Source organism: Nilaparvata lugens, chromosome 13 (assembly GCF_014356525.2).
Source record: "Nilaparvata lugens isolate BPH chromosome 13, ASM1435652v1, whole genome shotgun sequence".
NCBI classification, from domain to species: domain Eukaryota; kingdom Metazoa; phylum Arthropoda; class Insecta; order Hemiptera; family Delphacidae; genus Nilaparvata; species Nilaparvata lugens.
The window spans coordinates 4,285,515-4,310,575 of NC_052516.1; the positions used below are offsets into that span (position 1 = coordinate 4,285,515).

Below are 25,061 nucleotides of genomic sequence, written 5' to 3' on the forward strand. Positions count from 1 at the left end.
TCCTGGACCTGATTGTATTCCTTCCTTCATTGTTAAGGGTTGTGGTGAGCTATTAATAAGACCGTTGAAATATTTATTTGACCTGTCACTGAGAAATGGAGTCTTTCCAAGTAGATGGAAGGTCTCGAAGATAATCCCAATTTTCAAGTCTGGCAGGAGAGATGACATCATGAACTATAGACCAATCAGTATATTGTCTGTCTTTGCTAAGGTTTATGAGAGGGCTCTTTATGATGAGATTCTATGGTATTCACGACCAATACTGTCTGAAAATCAGCATGGTTTTCTTCCTGAAAGATCTGTTGTGACAAATTTATTGGAGTTTACAGTGTCTGCCTCCAATGTACTTGATGCCGGTGGAGAAATGGATGTGATCTATACTGATTTTAGTAAAGCCTTTGACCGTGTTAATCATTGTATATTGTTGAAGAGGCTGTCACAGCTGGGCTTTAGTAGTGCTTTGGTTGATTTATTCAGAAGTTACCTGTTTCAAAGAAAAAATTTTGTAACTGTTCAAGGAAGGTTCTCTCATGCTTATTTCAGTACGTCTGGTGTTCCCCAGGGTAGCAATCTGGGGCCCCTTTTGTTCTTGCTATTGATAAATGAGTTGCCACTTCAGATACCCAACTCCAAGTGCTTGATATTCGCTGACGATATGAAGATCTACAAAGAGGTGAGAGGATTGGATGATTGCTATTCCTTGCAGGCTGATGTTGATAGAGTTGCATTGTGGTGCCATGTGAATAAGCTTGATATTAATGTAAAAAAATGTAAATGTATGACTTTCTCCAGAAAGGTTAATCCAGCTCGTTATCCCTACTCAATCAATGGTGTGTGCTTGGAGAGGGTAACAATGTGTAAGGATCTTGGTATTGTATTCAGTTGTACATTGTCCTTTTCAGCACATGTTGATCACATCATTGGCAGAGCGAACAAGCTATTGGGCTTTGTTCTGAGAAACTCTACCGGCTTCAATAATGTTGAGACAGTTGTAACTCTGTATCAGTCGCTGGTCAGAAGTGTCCTAGAGTACGGATCTATTGTCTGGAGTCCCTCTACTCATCAGGATACATTAAGAGTCGAACAAGTACAGAATAAGCTCCTTCGCTTCCTATTCTATATGCAATTTAGAAGAGCCTGTCCCTTGGGTTTTCCTTCTGGACGTTTGAGATCCCTTTTCAATATGGACTCTTTGAGGGCTAGACGTGACAGGTTTTCATTGATGTTTGTGGTGTCACTTTTGAAAAATTACATTAATTCACCCGCTCTCCTCTCTAGGATTGGTTTCCAGGTACCCACGTTCAATGTCAGAAGAGTTAGGACCTTTCATGTACCAAGATCAAGGACCCTTCATAACTTCTGCTCTCCACTCAATAGAGTTTTGAGGCTATTCAATAGCGTTTGTGAAGGTGTTGATGTGCATGGCCCTGTTAGTGAGGTTAGAAGGCGCATTATTGAGGCTATTCATATTTAAATTTGAATTCAGTTTCTGAATTGATTCAATTAATATGATGTCCGTGATTCTTATTAATTTTATAGAGTTGATCAAACATACAGTATAAATCCCTTAAATTTTATACTTGAATATCTGTTGTTGTTAAAACTTTTTCTTTTCTTCTCTGCTTTCATCAATTTTCTTCCCACAGTGGCACATGTTTTCCCTTAACCTGTTTCTATGCTCAATTGTAGGCCTATTCTTTTTATAACTTATTGGATAAGTTTTAGATGAGTTTGGATAAGTTAGATTAGTTTTATTCTGTATTTATTATTTATGCTTAGATTATTTACAATTACTTATGCTTTCCTCATACTTATCATCTTTCTTATATATTTGTGATTTGCATGTACTGTATCTCTCATTTTTATTTCTTTTAGTAACTTACTTTATTCGATTGTAAATGGTTGTAGGCCTATTCTTTTTATAACTTATTGGATAAGTTTTAGATGAGTTTGGATAAGTTAGATTAGTTTTATTCTGTATTTATTATTCATGCTTTCCTCATACTTATCATCTTTCTTATATATTTGTGAATTGCATGTACTGTATCTCTCATTTTTATTTCTTTTAGTAACTTACTTTATTCGATTGTAAATGGTAGTAAAGACTGTTTTGGGCTTAATGCCTGTAGTCTTTAATAGTTGTTCTGTAAATGTCATATCTCAAAAAGTAATTGACCGAGCGAAGTGAGGTCTAAGATTCAAGTCGACGGTTTGGCATTTCTCTTAATGTTTATTATGTTTTTATGTTGCGCATTCACGGCGAAACACGGTAATAGGTTTTCATGAAATTTGACAGGTATGTTCCTTTTTTAATTGCGCGTCGACGTATATACAAGGTTTTTGGAAATTTCGCATTTCAAGGATAATATAAAAGGAAAAAGGAGCCTCCTTCATACGCCAATATTAGAGTAAAAATCAGACTATAGAATTATTCATCATAAATCAGCTGACAAGTGGTTACACAGATGTGTGGAGAAGTCAGTCTATTGATGTATTTCCATAAGGTCTATAGTTTCAATCAGGTACTTGTGGATGAGAATACTGCGTGAGGTCTACTGTTCACAGAACTACTAGTACATTTTACAATAGTGAGGTCCACGTTATAATGGTTGTATTTGATTAATAGTGGTGTTGCTATCCTTGTCTTTCATTTGACAAAGCAGATAGCGCGCTATCCTTTTGTAGCTCTGCAACGTTGCCAGATTGGTTTTTAAGAATGTAGAAATATAATGAATTTATATTTTACTATAGTGAGGTCCACGTTATAATGGCTGTAATTGATTAACAGTGGTGTTGCTATCCTTGTCTATCATTTCACAAAGCAGATAGCGCGCTATCCTTTTGTAGCTCCGCAACGTTGCCAGATTGGTTTTTAAGAATGTAGAAATATCATGAATTTATAAAATATTTGAATTTATATTTTACTATAGTGAGGTTCACGTTATAATGGCTGTAATTGATTAACAGTGGTGTTGCTATCCTTGTCTTCGACAAAGCAGATAGTTCTTTCCTTCCCCATGACTCTTTTGGCAACAGTGTATAATTGAGTAGGTTGATGACGCCTTATCGAACTATCGATAGTCCCATATTGTAATTGAGAATATTTATTTTATTAATTTTTAAGGAAATAAATGAATATTGATATGAAACTGTACTCAAAAATACTCTATACCAGTGGTCGCCAAACAGTCGATCGCGAGCTACCGGTAGCTCGTGGTGTAGTTTTTGGTAGCTCACAGAAATACTTGGGTTGTCAACCATGCATTGAGAAACATGACTACAAAATTTTGTATTTCTCAAAGATATGAAGTTGAATGATTTAAATTTGCAGCTTCAAGGGAAAGATAAGGGCATCGGTGGAATGATTTGAACTGTAAAATCGTTTTCCAAGGAGCTTGAGATGTGGGAAAAGAATGTCGTCCAGTTTGAATATAAACACTTTTCCAGTCTGAAGAAAATCAATGACGAGAAAAATCCTTCACAGCACCTCAGCAATAACCAATAATACGTTACAGTTCAGAGTTGAGACAACAGTTTGATCAACTATTTCAAGATTTTAAAAGCATATCGAATATGGTACAATTCGTCAACTCTCCTTTTGTAGAGATCGATGCAGAAGTATTGCAGCTTTTGTTGCAAAAACTTTTGGTGGAGATCAGGCTTCAGTTGAAATGGAATTTGTGGATTTTTAAAAAGATCTTGTCTCTCAGATCACTTTCCACAACTGGAAATATTTGGCCTCAAATCCCCTAAGAAAAATATCCAATTATTATTAAAGTTGCATTGAGGTTGAAAGCTATGCTCAGCTCTACCTACTTGTGTGAATCATCTTTTTCAAGTATGAAATTCATAAAAAATCGATATAGGAACATTTTTTGGACAACTGCATCAGAATGGCGGCTACAACGTTCACTCCAAACATCAAGAAAATACTTGATCGCCAAAAAGAGTTCCTCTGCTCTCATTGAAATGTACATTTCAACTTTTGTTATACTTTTTGCTATGAGATTAGTAGATTTCAACACAAGAAATGTATCTTTATAGGGAATAAAAGATACTTTCTTTATTCTAATATTGCTTGGTAGCTCACTAGAAGTTTTATAAATGCTATTCTAGCTCACAGGCTCATAAGTTTGGCGACCACTGCTCTATACTCTATAGCCATTTTGTGGAAACTGACTCCACCTAAGGGTCCTTTGTAACTAATTTTGATAATCGGAAAGAACTCATCGGATTAGATTTGTCCCTGGGTAGCAATTTTAGCCGGTAGAGCATCAGTCGTTGTTCGTCAGCACGTAAACACCTATGCTCTAGGAGTGGCCGTAGTCGAGTGGATTAAATGCTGGCTTTACGATTCAGAGGCCCGGGTTCAAATCCCGGCTCGGGCAAGATATTTATCTTGGACCACTCCCGTGTTTCGGATGGATACGTTAAGTCGTCGGTCCCGGCTGCCTAAAAAGCAGTCGTTAGGTCATGTCAGAGGCCCTGAAATTGATCAGTTGCGACCTGAAAACTCTGACACCAGACCTGAGCCGGCCAGGTCACACGATATTATTACTATTTTATACCTATGCACTTAGAATGTTTCGGTTCCGCTTCTTTTAGGATTTTGCAGGCTCGTTCAAATTTTTTCGCCCCACTTGGATGTAATGAGCTGGTTTTCGTGCGTCATATGGAGGCCGAAAATGATTGTTTTCTGACCAGGCCGGTAAAAGTTTTACGGCCCTAGGGCTGTAAAATAACCTTGAAGTCAGCTGATTGTGATTTGATGTGAACGTGTTTACAAAATGGTTTATGAAACGGAATCAGTTTATGCTTCTAGAGTTGAATAAGTATTCTGCAATAAGATAATATCATTTTATTTGGATGAATTTATATGAGATTTATATATTATAAACTATTCAAATTCGATTTTCAGAGTAGGATAGAACTTCTAATCTAAACTTCCGAAGTCAACGACAACAAGCATTGTTGACGTTGACATTCAGATTGGCCAAATTTCAGTGCTAAAACAGCTGATCAAAAAATTTTTCATTATTTGTGTTTATTATTCAAGAATCAAAACATTTATAATAAAATCATCTTATTGTCAATTGGAAGAATAAAAAGTATAAACTCAACCTCTTACATAATTGAACATAATCTTTTAGGTTATTTAGACAAATCAGAATAAAAAATAAAAATACTTGGACAATTTCTTGATATTCAGATTACCTCAGATTTGCTAGAGCTATGACCTTACTTTGCTTTCGGAAGTGCCTAATAAACAATAAATTATTCTCATATTTATATTGTTTATTTTTCTGTGTGGCGAAAAATAACGTTCTCACCATGGGCAAAAATGTGTTTCTGGCTCTCAATCTTTTCTAGTCCTCGGCCTACGGCCTCGGACTTGAAAACCGATTTCGAGCCAGAAAAGTCTCATTTTCGGCCCTAGGTGCGAAATATACTATTTCGCCCCACTGGGATGTAATGAGCTGGTTTTCGTGCGTCATATGGAGGCCGAAAGTGATTGTTTTCTGACCAGGCCGGTAAAAGTTTTACGGCCTTAGGGCTGTAAAATAACCTTGAAGTCAGCTGATTCTGATTTGATGTGAACGTGTTTACAAAATGGTTTATGAAACGGAATCAGTTTATGCTTCTAGAATTGAATAAGTATTCCACAATAAGATACTATCATTTTATTTGGATGAATAAAATACAGATAACATATATATTATAAGCTATTCAAATTCGATTTTCAGAGTAGGATAGAACTTCTAACCTAAACTTCCGAAGTCAACGACAACAAGCATTGTTGACATTGACATTCAGATTGGCGAAATTTCAAGTGTGCTAAAACAGCTGATCAAAAACTTTTCATTATTTGTGTTTATTATTCAAGAATCAAAACATTTATAATAATATCATCTTATTGTCATTTGGAATAATAAAAAGTATAAACTCAACCTCTTACATAATTGAACATAATCTTTTAGGTTATTTATACAAATCAGAATAAAAATTAAGAATACTTGGACAATTTCCTGATATTCAGATTACCTCAGATTTGCTAGAGCTATGACCTTCCTGTTTTGCTTTTGGAAGTGCCAAATAAACAATTATTCTCATATTTATGTTGTTTATTTTTCTGTGTGGCGAAAAATAACGTTCTCACCATGGGCAAAAATGTTTTTCCGGCTCTCAATCTTTTCTAGTCCGAGGCCGTAGGCCTCGGACTTCAAAAACCGATTTCTAGCCGGAAAAGTCTCATTTTCGGCCCTAGGTGCGAAATATACTATTACCGGCACGATACCGTCCGCAGACTTCAGTGACAGTGAAAGTGGCCGGCACAGTCAAAATATAATTTCAATGAGCTCTAATTGGACTGTTACCACTCAACACGACCGAGCGAGTATGAATATTCCCATTAGTACTTATGGGAATAATATTTTCACTGTGTTGTCGATTTGAATTAGGTTTGTTTTGTAACTTTGATTTGTTGATTTGCTTTATGTTTGTCAATTTTAATTTTAGGCCGTAACTTATATTTGTTAATTGACCGTAGCGAAGCTGAGGTCTTAGTTTCGACTCGATCGGCTTTTGTCTGTTTGTTTGTTTGCACCGCAGTTACAGTCGCAGTTATTGTCCGATTTGGATGAAATTTGGTATGCAAGCTCTTTGAAACAAGGCGCAGAAACGTATGTGTAACGATTTTTGATAACACCTCCGGTTTTAATATAAATTGTGCCGATCTAAAATGTGCTGTATTGAATGAATGGTATCGTTGGAATGCTATCGATAGAGGACAAGAGTTGTCAGCGGTGAACCTTGGAACGTCTAAGCCGCTCCAAATCATACTGTATTTATTAATTGAAGAAAACTTCTCACTTGATTGTACCATTTCTTCCATTTTCAACACGATATTTCCCTGTTTCATAGATGAATAGTTTCTAGACCTACCTAACCGGCCGGAGACATCACAGCTTAGTTAGTTAGCTCTTATTTTCGCTTTAGTATGAGATCGGAAACCGACTTGTGGGCATAATCATTCTGCATAGGCATAACAAGCCGCCATAACATTGAATCCACTTTTCATGAAAAACATTATTAGCAACCTCCTGTCATTGTCACCAACATACCCATGTCATTTAGAATTATTTCCGTCTCACTATCGTCTGTGAGACGATTCATGGTCTAAATTGCCTACTGCATATACCATTTTTCTGTCAGTTGACCGATTTCTTATAATTAGTTGTTAGAAATTTTGTAATATTGTAAATATGGGGACGATAGGAAGAATTTGTAATATTGTAAATATGGGGACGATAGGAAGAATTTGTAATATTGTAAATATGAGGACGATAGGAAGAATTTGTAATATTGTAAATATGGGGACGATAGGAAGGTACCTACTTGAGAGACATTTATAAGTCCGGTGTCCCTGGAAACAATGTCTTTAGCACTTTCAAAGGAGAAAATAATAGATGTCATGGATAAATCTTCACAATATACTGTACTTTCTTAATGGCCTTTCTCATTAGTTTGAAAGTTGTAGGCTATTCATGAGCGAGGTCTACTGTTCGCAGAACTACTAGTTTATTTTATGTTAACAGGTGGGTGGAGGTCTGTCAGTGGGCTATGGAGTGTTGGAGACTGCCTACAAGGAGGCCGAAGAGGAGGCGTCCATTACCAGTGATATGATGAAGAACTTGAGGCGGTGTGGATGTGTGTCGTAAGTAGCCCAATATTTCATTCATCTTTTCAGTCTAATAACTTGTATTTCCATTCATATTTTTCATTCAAATCTACGACGAGGGGCACGTCATCTATAGTGGGATTCTCGTTATAGAGTCAGTGGAAACTATAGGACAGTGGCAACTTCTGGCCGCCACTTATGGGTGCCACTATTTTCCCTGTGTGCGGGGGGTTTCAGTCTTTCTTCTTTTCTCATCTGTTGTGTTTGTGTTCACTGTATTGGCGACGATAATCATGTTTGTCTAATTTTATTCTTACAGATGGAATTAAATAGAGACTGCTAATTAATATATAATTATCATTTAACGAAAATCCTAAATAAATGCTGCAAATCACCCCGAAGACCTCTGCTACTGCAGACATTGACAACAGGGTTAACAGCTAGATGGAAATTCGATGAGTACTACTATCCAAAAATTAGTTGCCAGCCCGGGAATCGAACCCGGTACCTCCCAATTGCCTGTCAGGAACGCTTGCCCTTACACGTAAGGGCAACTAATTTTTGGATAGTAGTTCTCATCAAATTTCCATCTAGCTGTTAACCCTGTTGTCAATTTCTGCAGTAGCAGAGGTCTTCGGGGTGATTTGCAGCATTTATTTGGGATTTTCGTTAAATAATAATTATTATTTGATTCTTGTTTTACAGGTTTTTCTATGAAAGTGAGCGAGGCCTGTTTCCCAATACGGAATTTGTGTTCGACCTAGAATTGCCGCTAGACTTTGTTCCAAAAAATAACGACGGAGAAGTCGACAAGTTTGAATTGTTACCAGCTAAAGTAAGTTTATTATTTCAGCAATAACTATTGATTTATTTTTGAATATTTTCATTACCTTTCTATCCTTAAATATTGTCTTTCATATTGAATGAAAAATACTAAGAAACTGTCAAAAAACCACAGATTCATTGATACTTACAAAGACCGGTTTCGGTTATTACACCATTGTCAATCTCTGATAAAATGGTGTAATAACCGAAACCGGCCTTTCTAAGTATCAATTAATCTGTGTTTTTTGACAATTTCTTAGTCTTTTTCATTCAATATGAATAATTACCACAATATCAACTTCTCAACTACACAAAAAGTGAAATTGCCTTTCATCATTTTGATTCCCTATTTTCACATTCATTAGACTGAATCATAGAGAGAAGTTAGCCTAAGATAGCCGTATCAGATTGTGTTGATACTGTATCATTTTGTGTTGATACTGTATCATTTTGTAGTGATACTGTATCATTTATAATGATACTATAGAAAAGATATAGCTATACTATATGAAAATGATACTATATGATGATACTATAGAAATAGAGAAAAGATAGCATAAGAAGATATCCCATGGTATAAGTCGATCATGTTCCAAATTTCAAACCCATTGTTTGTGAACTCAAGCAGATTACTGTCGTCTACTGTATATTATTACTGTTTTTGCCGGATGAGAGTGTAAGAGCGGCACAGTATGAGGGACTTACCAGCGTCACATAGCTTCACGAAAAATAACTACTAGGACTATCGGCTTGAGTTAACAGTGAATTTTGGAACATAAACGCCCTATACAATGGAATATCTTCTTATGCTATATTTTCTCTATAACTGAATACTGAAGTTGAGACAGAATAGAATTTATTGATCAATTTTCTCCGATTGCAGTAAGGTTTCTATTCTGTAATACTTATCACCGTAATACAGTATCAATAAATTATTTATCTATCTATGCTTATCACCGTGATATAAAATTATATTCATTAGGGATGAGATACTATTAGGAGAAGACCATATTAAGCTTTTTTTCAGGCTTCATCCCAATCAGCCAATCGGAGAGCTTCCTGCTCTGCCGACTCGTCTGAAAACGCCTGAAAAACGCTTAGTATGGTCTCACCCTTTATAAGTTCAATATAACTGGAGTAAGTTTGATATAAGAGGTGTGTGACACACGAGGCGTATTTTTAGACGAGTGGGCACGACAGGACTGGAAGTTCTCCGATTGGCTGATTGGGACGGCGCTTGAAAAAACACTTGATATGGTCTGGCCCCAATTCCAATACTTGATTCTTGTTAATAATATATGCAATGATCAAAAGTATATTTAAAATATTCTGAATATATGAGCTCTATAGTGAGGTCCACGTTATAATGACAGTATTTGATCAACTTTGGTTTTGCTATCCTTGTCTATCATTCGACAAAGCCGGTTGTACTATCCTTTTCTAGGTTCACAACGATGCCAGTTATGTTTTTGACAGTGTAGAAATATAATTAATTAATTAATGCAGAGAATCGGCATCGGTATTCTCCTATCTTTATCCACTGCCATTATAACGTGGACCTCACTATAGGCTTGTGAGACGGATGACATGAATGAATGTAGTCAATTACTTTCTAATAGGGGTAGACAGAGGATGGAACAGATAAATAAGTGGGTTATACAAAAATTTTTCTTCGACATCAGTCAAATATTATAATTACTAGTAATTTATTGTTAACTTCGATTTTTTGTAGCTTTGATTATTAGTAAATAAATTTTTATATTGTCTAAACAGCTGATACTCTCACTCAGCGGTCAGGGTTTTGCCCTTGCTGGGTGGTGCCATGTAATTTTAATTTATTTGTAAAATAGCATAATATATTATTATTATATTATTATTAGCCGTCAAGCTCCCAGATGGAAGACGCTGAGCAAAATTTGGTTCATTTTTTGTTTTTCTTGTTCTTTTTATCAATCCACCAGTTTTTCATTTTCAGTGAGAACTCCGCTTTCCTTGCTTCACTCCATTTTGTTCCCACTCTTGGCACAGTCATCTCTGGTTTAACTTCCCATTTTTCAACCTTTTCTCTGAAACTGTTCCTGTTGTATATTTCATCATTGTTAATGTTAGCAAGTATTAAGTCCTTCTTGACGTTTTTCATCCATGCACCTCCATTACTAAGGGTTGCTACATATGTTACTATTCTTTTGTAAGTCTGTGATCTGGAAGCCTCATTATGTGACCATAAAATTTAAGGCGCCTTTTCCTGATGTCTGCTTCTATGTTAGAGTATTCTTCAACTTTGGCTGTTTTCTGTAGTCTATAACCATCTTCGGTCTTTCTTGGTCCAAGTATTTTTCTAATTATCTTCCTTTCTTCTTTTTTCAAATTTTCAGTATCTGTTTTTCTGCTAAGTGTTAGGGTCTCGCTGGCATACAACATTGTTGGCTTGATTACTGCGTTATAATGTTTGATTTTGGTATTGATAGACATACATCTCTTATTATAAATATATTGCACTAGCCCTAGGCCTTTACGAGCTTTCTGTATCCTTTCATTTTGTGCATGTTTTTCTGATATAATTTCCCCAAGATATTTAAAGTATGGTACCTTCTTAATTGTTCCATATTTTGTTTGTAATTTAGTAACTTCTATATTTGATGTTGTGAAAACAGTTTTTTCAAATGATATTTGTAAGCCTACTTGTTCAGCACATTCTTTTAAAATTTCTATTTGTTTTATTGCACTTTCCAATGAATCTGACATTATAGCAAGGTCGTCTGCAAAAGCTAAGTATGGAATTTGAAGATTATTTTTCTTGGTTCCCAGCGAGATTGGCTTCCAGTGGTTCACCTCCTTCAGTTTCTTTTCCCATTCTTCCATTACTCTATCAAGAACTATGTTGAAGAGCAGTGGTGATAATCCATCACCTTGCCTAACACCAGTCTTTATCTCAAAAGGCTTCGAAAGTTCTCCCATAAATTTTATTTTTGATGTTGTGTTTGTCAATGTTTGTTCTATGATTTTTCGAGTTTTCTGATCCAGGCCTTTCTCTTCAAGAATTTTAAATAGTGTTGGTCTGTGGATTGAATCGTAGGCTTTCTTAAAATCAACAAATACGTATATTGTGGCTTTACTTCGTAATTTTCTTATCTGTGATATTAATTTCAAGTTCAATATTTGTTCTGGACATGAACGATTTGGTCTAAATCCAGCTTGGAAATCTGAAATTTTGGGTTCTAGTTGTTTCTGGTAATATATTATTATAATCTAGAATATTTCTTTTGTAAGTTTTTTATTTTGTATTTTGTTTTTATGGGCAATAAAGATGTTTGAAAAAAAAATTACTTTGATTTATGTTGAAAATAATATTATGTAGTCAATTAATGAATTTCAGGAGGCACTTGAGCGCGTTCTGTCGCCAGATTTCAAAACTTCCAGCTGTCCTGTGGTCATTGATTTCCTCATCAGGCATGGACACATTAATCCTGATACAGGTAACTAGACAATCGGAGCTAGAATAGAGTCCAAGTCAGTTCTATTTATTCATTTAATATACACGTATTGTATTTATATTATAATTTGTTTTTGATCTACCTTTCTATAATTACGATTAATGATCAATATCATTATATATACTAGTAGGTAACCCGTGCTCCGCAAGGGTCTAATTATTAACTTGACAAACTGAAAACTTGACCTATTGTAATCTTGGAGAATTAGAAATAGGCCTATAACCATACTCGGTAAATTACGAATCTGAATGCAAAATTTCGAGTTATCAGTCCATCTTTTTTCTCTGTTGTCAGTGTTATCAGTCGCTGAAGTTTGAAGAATATTTGATAGCAAAATAGTTTGGGGCTCGTCTCATTAATCATAATTTATATAATAAGAGAGAGTAGGGTTGTGTTTGTTCGTGTGTTCGTTTGTTCGCATCAAAACATGTCAACTTGTGGATTGCATACCGGAAAAACGGGAATGATTTAGATCTCCAAATTTTGAACATAAATTCTAAAAATATCAATATCGTGCACCTGGAAGCCCAAATTTCAATTTTCCTTCTAGATTTTTCAGAATTAATGTTCAAATTCATCTATGCTACCGTAGGCTACATGAAGTTTCATAGCCCAAAGTGTGTCTATTTATGAGCAGGTTATAATACTACCATTTACGAACGTCTACGTAGCGCAGCGGTAAAAGGCCTGCTTACGGAGCGATGGTTCCTCGGTTCGAATCCCCCGAGGTTTCCCATTTTTTTGTTCTTAATTTTTTCCCTCGAAACGTATTATTATCAATTATTTTTTGAAGGAATTTGTTTTCATTACTATTGAACTTGGATTTCATCAAATAATTATTTTTAATGTAAAATTTTGCTACCAGTACAAATGAATTGGACATAGTCTTCATGCTGTAGGCCTATAATTGAATTTCATAAGAAAAACATGAATAGATTACAATAAAATAAGAAATAATTTATATTCTTCAGTTATAATGTACTATCAGACACGAATTCCCAGTGAAACGAGTATTTTAGGTATTTTGTTTGGAATTGGGAAAACAAAAGGCTGCCTGATTCAAATTGAGGAGGATCCTAATCGAACTAAAATTTATTGATGTATTGGAAAAATCAATATGATTCTGTGAGGTTTCCAAGTATTATGTATTCTTCAGTTTTCTATAATATAATAAAGGAAAGAACTAGCTTATACACGTAAGGAATAGGGAATTATGTTTGACGCATCATCACGTCTGAAATATACTCAACCGATTAATTTGAAATTTTGCATATAGACTCTTCATTAACCGAGGATGGTTATAGGTCTATTTTCAAATTTCAATTTTTTTTAACGTCAAGTTTTCATTTTGCAGTTTTAAAATAGACCCTTGCGAAGCACGGGTTACCTACTAGTTATATAATAATATTAATATTATAATATTATTAATAATATTCTGATTAAGTTTTATGCTTGAGATGTGTGATTTTTCAACCTATACCATGGTTTATTTCCTTAAAAGATATCTGTTCTCTATAGTATCACCACAAAATTCAAAATTTGTTTATTTGCAGAAACCCTTGAGGACATCAAGGGCATTACACAAGTCAAGAATACAAAATCAACAAATATTTAACATACAAGCAACAGAGTCTCACTATTAACTAATAAGAAATCCAAATAACAATCAATAATAGTCTCAATACATTAAACACATTACAGGTGGTAACTACAGTACATTTATGATGATTTGTCATGGAAAATATTCATAGAACACACACTTTCATAATACTCTTCCAATGTATAGAACGACAAATAATACAGTATCACTACAAATGATACAGTATCACCACAATATGATACAGTATCACCACGCATGATACAGTATCAACACAATATGATACAGTATGATCTCAACTTAATATTGTCACGTTATTCTTTATATTTAAATAACGATTAGCCTCCTGCTTGGCATCAGTCGGTAAAGCATGAGATTTGATATAATTAGGTCGTGGTTTTCTAATAGTATTCAGTCTTAAAAAATCTTGATAGGCCTAGATATGGGCTTCTCCAATAACTCTTGTAATTCAATAAATAATAAATATATATATATAATGATACTTATACTATAGTGTTGAGGAATAAAAAATAAATTGCACACCATGAAAGTTTCATACATATATTACACAAATAATGCAAAGATCAATCGAGGCAAAAAATATATATAGAGCGATAAAAAATATAATATAAAAATAGAACAATAATTGAAATCAGTAAAATATCACAGGCTAAATTTTATACTCTAGATTTATGGCACGAAGCATTACCATGTGCCTTTATCTTAAAATCATATGCATTCTTTTGCATGTAGTTACGATATGCGCTTGCTAATACTTGTCGACTTAGACAATTCAATTAAAAGTGTGTGCTTTAAGATCAGCTTGATAAATTAGCCACTAATAATCCAAATATATATATATATTAAAATCTCTAGTACTTAGTAGATTTCTTTGTATCGAATATATATTTTTATCTCAGGGTGCAAGATTCGGCACCTGACGGAATAGGTAGAGCCATTCATCTAGTGAATTAGAACTATAATAAATTATCGCAAATTGTATTGCAAAAATTAAATATTATATGCATATGTTTTAATAGCCTAGATTTCGTACTTCTTTGATTTAATAGAAATTTCTAAAATATTGATCTATATTTTTCTTTCAAATAAATACCTTTAATACTAATTTTACTTGCGCAAGTATTACTTTTATTAATTTCTTAATTTATAATAAAACCCTTTCGGCGAGCTAGCTTTGATCATCAGATTAATTCGAAGCACTAGGGCGCCCATCACTAATTCAAATTTAATCACTCACGTGTCGAAAATCTTCTTGTAAGCCGCCGATGTCGATCCCACTCCATGTGGTCCGGGAATATGGTAGCCGGAATCGTCTCCTCCAAGGGGTTATAAATTTAATTAAAAATGAAAATGACTTCTGCTTCACAATAGCATCACGAAGTCTTTTAAGAAATTTAATAATTTACTTTAACTTTAACTTTTACAAAATCATTAGTAAGGTACTACGCTCTAAAATATTTGGGGTCCTCTTATGGTGGCATTTGGCTGGCGAGTGCTGGTTCTTCTTTCTCAAGTTTTACAGATCCTCTTTCCGACTTTCAAATTAGCATAAAATTTAAATATCTTAGTCCTCCGCCATTAAGTTCAAATAGATCTTACAAAAAATGCCAAAATATTGCTTAGATTATATGATTAATAATTTCTTTGCATTCGAGCCATATCGATAACATAGATTACACAAATTTTAACACAAAATCCAGTACATTTATATAAATATATAGAAATATTTTTGAACTGGCCTACAGTTGCCGCCTATTAACTGCCATTTTACTATTGGTGCATGCAAATTTTATTCGGTATTCATGCGCCTGGTAACTCTTATTTCCTGAATACATTAAATTATTTTTATTTGGTTTTTTATTTATGCTCTTTGCATGCTAGTTAATATTCTATACATTAATATTTATTCCATGCTACCTAATAATTAGCCACGTGGACAGGTGTTTTTTCACATTGCACACCATCTGATTGCAATAAAGCTCTGCCAAGGGGTTTTGGTCAGATTCTACGTTCCTCGGTTTGATCGATCTCTAGGTCACCGATCCGTGAATACATGTACATAACCTCAATCTTCAAATATTTTATATAATAATCTATTTATGAGCAATAAACTTCCTTCAAATCCTTTTTAGGTTCTTGTACCATTTAGCCAGAACAAGCTGATGCTATCTAATCTTAGTTATTATCTATTTGGCGATATTAGCCAGTTACTTTATTTTCAGACCTATTACTATTTCTGTTAGGGCTTTTTATCTACCCAGATTTAATATGTTACACGCGCCCCTGGGTTTGAATTCAAAATATTTGAGAATCACAATGTTTTTAATGAAAACCCACCCTTCAATACATCGATATACACTATACTTTATTTATAAATTATACTCTCATACTTCTATCACAGTTCGCAGACATATTTGCTGCATCTCCTTTATACCTTTATCAAATACAATAACAAATTCTCCTCCTCAATACACATAAAATATCATAAATATAAACTTCTAAACGTACTCCTCCTGACAACACTTAAAACATAGTAATTTTTAAATTCGCCGCTTGCAGGGCCGCCAACCTAACTACACACATTTCATAATTCTCATAAATGATTCCTTTTAGACAATAATTTCGATTCACAAAACTTCTGGGCTTATATCTTATAGTATTCCTTAGGTCTTAATATAAATAATTTTCTATACATCAGGTACAATACTTTTCTTTTGCTAATGGCTCTTTGGTTTTTTGGTAGCTTGTATTCACTTTAAGTCTTTTTCAGGTAACAAACGTGGCATAATTAAAAGTAATAAATATAAAACATATAAATAAATATACCGACATTAATAAATATAATAAATAACAATAATAAATGACTTTTTGGGTACAGTACTTCTTTTTATAAACATATGTTCAACAGACATTACATTCATTTGATTTGGGTGGCTTTGGCCAGCTGGTCACTGGTTCTACAGAATTTGCTGTCGAATTTCATAACTAACCTAACTGCTCAATTTTTTCTCTTAAAAAGGTAATTAACAAATTTTAATTTTACTATCCCCGCTTGTGTCCTTTTTTATCTGATGTATATAATTTAATTACACATTTAAAATTTATTCTTTTTCTTATTGCAGGCTTCTAACGGCTGGAAGGAATTAAAACATTGGATTGTTGCCATGCTGTCCTAGGCCAAGATTAAATTTATTAAGGAAGGTCAGTAATCGGTTTGATAATAATGTTTTCCTTGATTTCTTATCATATTTATTTCAAATTCTGTGATGTGGTTTGTAGAAATTTCGTGGCTTTCCCGTATCTTTTGGTTTTCTGCTTGTAGCTGTTGTAGGCTGGCTAGGTTATCTGCTGTTGATTTGTGAGGCTGTCCTATTGATAATTTTTTCATCATAAATTTAAAGCCCTTGTATCTGGTATATCTTTTAAAACAATTCCTTGATCTGGTTCTGTTTTCTTCCTTATTATTTCTATTTATTCCATTGAGTCTCGATATTTTCACTTTAGTGGCATTGTTTATAATTCTAGTTACACCAATAAACGACTTTATAATATAAAGCTTCCAATCATCTTCATCCGATACTTTCCACTTAAATTCATTATTAGGCTTCATTATCATAATAAACAATTCAATAATATAACACTTCCAATCAACACTAATAAATTCTTTCAACAATAACATGGTCTTAATTATAGCATCACTTTTCAATATTATCACAGCCATCATAACAAATATAAAACACCATAACAAAACATTTATCATCTTTTCAATAGTATAATATCTCATCATATCATATCCAGGTACTTCCATTTTATTAATATAATTTTTTAATTCTTCTAATCTTATTAGCCACTTTCCATTCTTCATTAGTCTCAATAAGTAGTCCACTCCATTATTTTCCCGGCATGAATCCATAATAGTATTCCTATCAGTTCTGTTTCTGTCATATTCCTTTGGCCTATTCTTCCGGTCACATAGCTGGTCATAGCCTTTAAAGCGTATGTGCCGCGGATGCATGACGTCGGTGGTCTGTTCTCCAACCTGGTCCCGGTCCGGTATCCTCCTCGGCCCCTTGAAGCGTGCATGCGGCCTCCATCGGCGCGCGCGGTTCCTCCGTTTCTTCCGCCTCCGGGCCTTGCAATGCATGTTCTTACGGCCCTGTATGCTGTCCTCTCGTTCTTGATGCCGGTCGAGTGTCCTCGGGCGCCTCCGTCTCCGGGCCTTACGGTGGTCGCCCCTCTTGTCCGGTAGTCCGTCCTCCATGGTGTCAGCCTCTTGGTCAAAAATTTTGGGGTCCTTTGTCTCCTTCGGTGGTGTCGAATGATGCGCGGGTGCGGTGTGCAGATACATGGTGGCGGTCTCTTGATGTGCGGGCTGCTCTTCCTGCGGTGATGTGTCTTCGGCGGGAAACAATATACTTAAAATGGGTTGATGTTTGCGGCTGGTTTTAATTGCATGTTTGGCGGCGGTTTTTTGTGGTAGGCTGTCTTGTATTGGCTTCGGTTCTTTTAATAATATTTTTGGTAAATCATTTCTAAAGGTGGTGTATGATGTTGAAATATCCTGCTTTTCTTGGTTTGTTTCATTTGAGCTTGTGCTTGTTATATCGGGGGTATCATATAGTCCTGGTTTATTAGCTGTAGTTTTCTGTATATCTGGTGGCGGGTCGTTGGGTGCTGGGTTCCGGGTTTTTTGTTGGTTCAATCCTATGGCATGCTCTAATGTGTAGTTTGTATTTATTTGATGAGGTGGCGGTTTGTAATTTCTATTATAATTATTCTGAGTGTGATTGTTATTTGAGTTTAATCGATCACGGCCATCATAGTGATTCTTACGATTGCTCTGCTGGGCATAGTGGTTAGTTGTGCGATTTTGAAATTTTTCATTATTCCAGTTACCATTTTGCCTGTGCTCATAGCGGCGTTCAAATTGAGGAGCAGATCGGTAGCGATCATATGATACCGGTTCATAATTTTGGCTGTTATGCGGATTAAATTTTGAATTATGTTGATTTGATGCGTATCTCTGGTCTGAGCGGTGGTTTGATATTGCCATTGCAGACTGTATGCCATATAAATGATTAATCAGCTGCTTACAATCAGTAATGGGTTGTGTGGCGAGTGCCATTCTAACTTGATACGGTAGCTTCTTTAAAATAATACTTGCTAATGCCGATTCATTAATGGGCTCGCTCAATTGAGAATTTTTAAACTGTATGGCAGTGACGAAAGTGGTACATGCACCGTCTAAGTTAGGGTTGAAATCGCATGATATGATGTCCGCTAGCACGTCCAACTGTTTACTTCTGCTCCAATACTGTTCCAGGAAGACAGCGACAAACTCATCCAATGATGTAAATTCATGGGCTCTACTCCGAAAGAACATCAGGGGTTCGCCAATCAATAAATTAGTCAAACGGAGACGCCAAAAATTCCAAGAGGTAGGTGCAAGAGTTTGTACTAATTTTATCTGATCAATGAATGGTTGAGGTTGCAAATGGCGATCAGTGTTATCAAATTTTCCTAGTCCTTGTAATATACTATGTACGTTGAGGTTGTCTGTTTGAATCCCTTGAGGTTGTTGTTGAATATGATTTTCCAAAGCTATTATTTTTTCCTGTGTTATCTGCCATTGACTATTATGTGTAATTTTATTTGCGTTTATTTCTTGATTTAATTGAGTCAGAGTGGATTTTTGAATTAGTAGAGTTCCGTTTAAAGCTTTGCAGGTTTCAGTATTTTGATTGATGCTACCTTGCAGTTGGTTCATTTTTGTGGACATATTAATCTGTTTGTTTTGTATTTCTTTAATATTGTTAATATTTTTGTCAACTGTAGTTGTTAAGTTTTGATTGGCAACGGTAATTTGTTTGTGGATTTCTTGGTGGCAATCGGCCTTAATGTTATTTGTTATATCCTGAATAGGTGTAGTGATTTGTGTAGTTAGGTTATCTATCCTTTCATTGAGTTCACATGTAACCGTATCCAACCTTTCCGATAATCCTGCCGTAACTTTATCCTGACTTTCTTTTTGTAGGGTTATCATTGCTTTTACTCTTCCCTATGACTCTCTACTTTAGTTTCGATATTATCCAACCGTTGTTCTACTGATTTTATAGCGCCTGTGGTCTCTTTCATACCCTGTTCCACTGTTTGTTTATTTTCCTCTTTTACTGTAGCAATCTCTTTTTTAATCTCCTGCATCATACTATCCATTGTTTTTTGTAACATAATGTTGAAAGTGCTACTAGTTTGTTCCATTATTACCTTTTGAAGCGGATCTAATTCTGTGATTGAAAATATACTTTGTTTGCCCAGGTGTGACTCGGCCTCCGGCGATGCGGGTTCTGCAGGCTGCTCCTCGCCCCCTTCAAAGTTGATCTCTACTATCCGTTGATTCAATGGTGTGTCAGCGGCGTCGATTCGAGTGGATGATAGAGGTTGCAGACCTGGTGGATCGAAGACTATCGACCCGACGCTTCCTGGTTCCCTTTCTCGTGGCGTATTGGCATCTACCGTGGTGGGGTTTGATGTGCTTGGAGTCGACAAAGTGGGATCTGTGCAACCGCCGTACATATATGAAACTTCAGAGTTTGCGGGAGTGTGATTCATTATGTCAAATATGATAAATGCTAATTAAACAGTGATAAAAATGATAAGCGAAAATGCTTAAAAAAGAGACACAAACCGGGACTTACAGTGAACAGTGATGTGTAAAGTGTTTGGATACTCTTACAACAAGGTATTTATACTTAAGTTTTTTATAATGCTCTAGCGCCCCCAATGTTTTGTTGATTTATTCTTGGCTAGTTTACAGGCTGCGACTTATTTTCCAACCGGCTTAAACACATAATATATTTTTGACTAGAAAGTAATAGCAGTTTAGGCTTGTAAAATATAATCTCTCTCTATAGATATGTATTTTTTTTACAGTACTAATAATATAAAATTTTCTTTAAAACATATAATTTCTCTTTATTTAAAGCTATTGATTCCCCAAAAAGTAATACAAATTTCCCTTCGCCAGTTTTCCTCACAACTCGTATAAGTTATCTATAATTTTCAATATGGTTATTGACTTAATTTCAAATAATTATTCGATGAGCTTGGCTCTCATCATCAGTCCCACGTTGGTACGACATGTCTTTTATGCCGTATCCGTGGCCTATCACGTTGGGCGACATGTCTTTATGTCACGTTATTCTTTATATTTAAATAACGATTAGCCTCCTGCTTGGCATCAGTCGGTAAAGCATGAGATTTGATATAATTAGGTCGTGGTTTTCTAATAGTATTCAGTCTTAAAAAATCTTGATAGGCCTAGATATGGGCTTCTCCAATAACTCTTGTAATTCAATAAATAATAAATATATATATAAATGATACTTATACTATAGTGTTGAGGAATAAAAAATAAATTGCACACCATGAAAGTTTCATACATATATTACACAAATAATGCAAAGATCAATCGAGGCAAAAAAAATATATATAGAGCGATAAAAAATATAATATAAAAATAGAACAATAATTGAAATCAGTAAAATATCACAGGCTAAATTTTATACTCTAGATTTATGGCACGAAGCATTACCATGTGCCTTTATCTTAAAATCATATGCATTCTTTTGCATGTAGTTACGATATGCGCTTGCTAATACTTGTCGACTTAGACAATTCAATTAAAAGTGTGTGCTTTAAGATCAGCTTGATAAATTAGCCACTAATAATCCAAATATATATATATTAAAATCTCTAGTACTTAGTAGATTTCTTTGTATCGAATATATATTTTTATCTCAGGGTGCAAGATTCGGCACCTGACGGAATAGGTAGAGCCATTCATCTAGTGAATTAGAACTATAATAAATTATCGCAAATTGTATTGCAAAAATTAAATATTATATGCATATGTTTTAATAGCCTAGATTTCGTACTTCTTTGATTTAATAGAAATTTCTAAAATATTGATCTATATTTTTCTTTCAAATAAATACCTTTAATACTAATTTTACTTGCGCAAGTATTACTTTTATTAATTTCTTAATTTATAATAAAAACCCTTTCGGCGAGCTAGCTTTGATCATCAGATTAATTCGAAGCACTAGGGCGCCCATCACTAATTCAAATTTAATCACTCACGTGTCGAAAATCTTCTTGTAAGCCGCCGATGTCGATCCCACTCCATGTGGTCCGGGAATATGGTAGCCGGAATCGTCTCCTCCAAGGGGTTATAAATTTAATTAAAAATGAAAATGACTTCTGCTTCACAATAGCATCACGAAGTCTTTTAAGAAATTTAATAATTTACTTTAACTTTAACTTTTACAAAATCATTAGTAAGGTACTACGCTCTAAAATATTTGGGGTCCTCTTATGGTGGCATTTGGCTGGCGAGTGCTGGTTCTTCTTTCTCAAGTTTTACAGATCCTCTTTCCGACTTTCAAATTAGCATAAAATTTAAATATCTTAGTCCTCCGCCATTAAGTTCAAATAGATCTTACAAAAAATGCCAAAATATTGCTTAGATTATATGATTAATAATTTCTTTGCATTCGAGCCATATCGATAACATAGATTACACAAATTTTAACACAAAATCCAGTACATTTATATAAATATATAGAAATATTTTTGAACTGGCCTACAGTTGCCGCCTATTAACTGCCATTTTACTATTGGTGCATGCAAATTTTATTCGGTATTCATGCGCCTGGTAACTCTTATTTCCTGAATACATTAAATTATTTTTATTTGGTTTTTTATTTATGCTCTTTGCATGCTAGTTAATATTCTATACATTAATATTTATTCCATGCTACCTAATAATTAGCCACGTGGACAGGTGTTTTTTCACATTGCACACCATCTGATTGCAATAAAGCTCTGCCAAGGGGTTTTGGTCAGATTCTACGTTCCTCGGTTTGATCGATCTCTAGGTCACCGATCCGTGAATACATGTACATAACCTCAATCTTCAAATATTTTATATAATAATCTATTTATGAGCAATAAACTTCCTTCAAATCCTTTTTAGGTTCTTGTACCATTTAGCCAGAACAAGCTGATGCTATCTAATCTTAGTTATTATCTATTTGGCGATATTAGCCAGTTACTTTATTTTTCAGACCTATTACTATTTCTGTTAGGGCTTTTTATCTACCCAGATTTAATATGTTACAATATACAACACAATAATTTGATACCATACATTCAATGAATTCTACAAACCATGGGATATCTTATTAACTTTTCTATATGGTGTCACCATAACTGATTCAGTATCATCACACAATGATACAGTATCAACACGATATGATACAGTTTCATCTCAACTTTATACACAACACCATAATTTGATACCAAACTTTGAATGAATTCTACAAACCATGGGATATCTTCTTATGCTACCTTTTCTCGATGGTATCACCATAACTGATTAGGTATCATCACACATTGATAATGTATCACCACAAATGATACAGTATCAACACAATATGATACTGTATCACCACAATATGATATCTCAATTTGATACACAACACCATAATTTGATATCAAATTTTGATTGAATTCTACAAACCATGGGATATCTTGTTATGCTAACTTTTCTCTATGGTGTCACCATAACTGATACAGCATCACCACACAATGATACAGTATCAACACAATATGATACGGTATGATCTCAACTTGATACACAACACCATAATTTGATACCAAACTTTCAATGAATTCTACAAACCATGTGATATCTTCTTATGCTATATTTTCTCGATGGTATCACCACACAATGATACAGTATCACCACACATTGATACTGTATCACCATAAAATGATACAGTATCAACACAATATGATATCTGAACTTGATACACAACACCGTAATTCGATACCAAACTTTGAATGAATTCTACAAACAATGATATCTTCTGATGCTCTCTATAGTTTGATTTTCTAGATTTTTTAGATTTTCTCTATAGTTTGTGTTGTGTGATTTTCTAGATTTTTTAGATTTTCTCTATAGTTTGTGTTGTGTGATTTTCTAACGTTTTTGTCTTGTTGTTACAGAGCCGGCTTATCCCGAAATCGTCGAACTGCTGCATGTCCCACTGCAGTCAATGTACAAGGGCTTCCAAAATGGAACTACAGTGACTAGCAACAACGAGATCGATGGAATTAATAATAAATTGTTGTAGTGTAAGCAAACTATGGGCTCACTGCCGCCTCAATTCACACGTTTTCCATTTTATTCGTCAGCTATTAATATTGATAAGATACTATTGTAGGATAGGCCTCGCTATTAAAAATTTGGGAAGCAGAAAAATGCGTTAGCACAGTGAATTTTAGGGTCTTGTTTTTACAGAGTTTTGGTATTTTACAATATATTACTTGATTTACTTCATGATAAAGATTCATATGTTTGATATCTAAGGCTAGGCGAACACCAGTTAGTCTAGACAAGACACGTTTAGTCACAATACTTCACATTGTTGCTTATGACGCAACTCACACTTATTAAGGTATGCGTACAAATTCGTTGCGGAATTTTCAAGAATTCAGACTGCGGTTTCCAAACGAAGTTTTCGTTGCGAAATATTGGAGCACCACGCACACTGGGAAGCGAAATAATCGCACTGTGGAGCGCGGGAATATTCGAGTTGACTTATGCTGTTTACAAGGCAGACGAAACTAGTGTAGTTCCAGAACTCGCCACAAAATTGGCAACACGAAAAAGCGCTGCAAATGCTGCATGTGGCAAAAACTGCGAATTATTCGCAGCGCATGGTACACCGCAATGGTATTAAATTTCCGCACGGCAAGCTCTGCGAATTGAATTCGCACCGCAACAAAACTTTCGCGTTGGTGTGCGCGCCTGGTATAAGGCTGGTCACACTCACACACCGATTAGTCAAGACAAGACTAGTCACATTTAGTCACAATACTTCACATAGTTTCTTGCGCAGTCATGTCTAATTGCAATGACTAATCAGTGTGAGTTGCGTCATAAGCAGCAATGTGAAGTATTGTGACTAAACGTGACTAGTCTTGTCTTGACTAACCGGTGTGTGACCAGCCTTGTGGTCAGTGGTATAAACCTTATCAGATTATAAAACATATTCTTCTCAGCCCCCTCTTTGACATCTGTTTTGTTGTTAGATTTTATGAAGCCTTGTTATAGATTAAACAGTATTTGGTCAGTGGATTGAACATTTCCAGATTATATTAAGTCATTGCAATTAGACATGTCTTCATAAGCAACTATGTGAAGTATTGTGACTAAACGTGTCTTGTCTTGACTAACTGGTGTGTGCCTAACCTTAGTATTTTAGGATAGTTCTCGAAACATCTGGGAAGCAGAAAAATGCGTTAGCACAGTGAATTTTAGGGTCATGTTTTTCTTTGAATATTATTATTTTTCATAATCTTTTACTTGGTTTTTCATCTT

The 25,061-nt window shown here is 34.8% G+C and overlaps 1 protein-coding gene across 2 annotated transcripts in view; it reads left to right on the top strand.

The window, feature by feature from the left end:
* LOC111054980 (uncharacterized protein YJR142W-like) overlaps window positions 1–23,956 on the top strand; it is a 121,403-nt gene extending 97,447 nt beyond the window's left edge. For both annotated transcript variants that reach the window (XM_039439612.1, XM_039439611.1), the window contains 4 exons: window positions 7,596–7,714; window positions 8,384–8,513; window positions 11,880–11,979; window positions 23,684–23,956. In XM_039439612.1, the coding sequence (XP_039295546.1) occupies window positions 7,596–7,714; window positions 8,384–8,513; window positions 11,880–11,979; window positions 23,684–23,811 (477 nt within the window). In that variant the 3' untranslated portion in view covers window positions 23,812–23,956. The remainder of the gene's footprint in view (window positions 1–7,595; window positions 7,715–8,383; window positions 8,514–11,879; window positions 11,980–23,683) is intronic.
* Window positions 23,957–25,061: the final 1,105 nt, after the last annotated feature.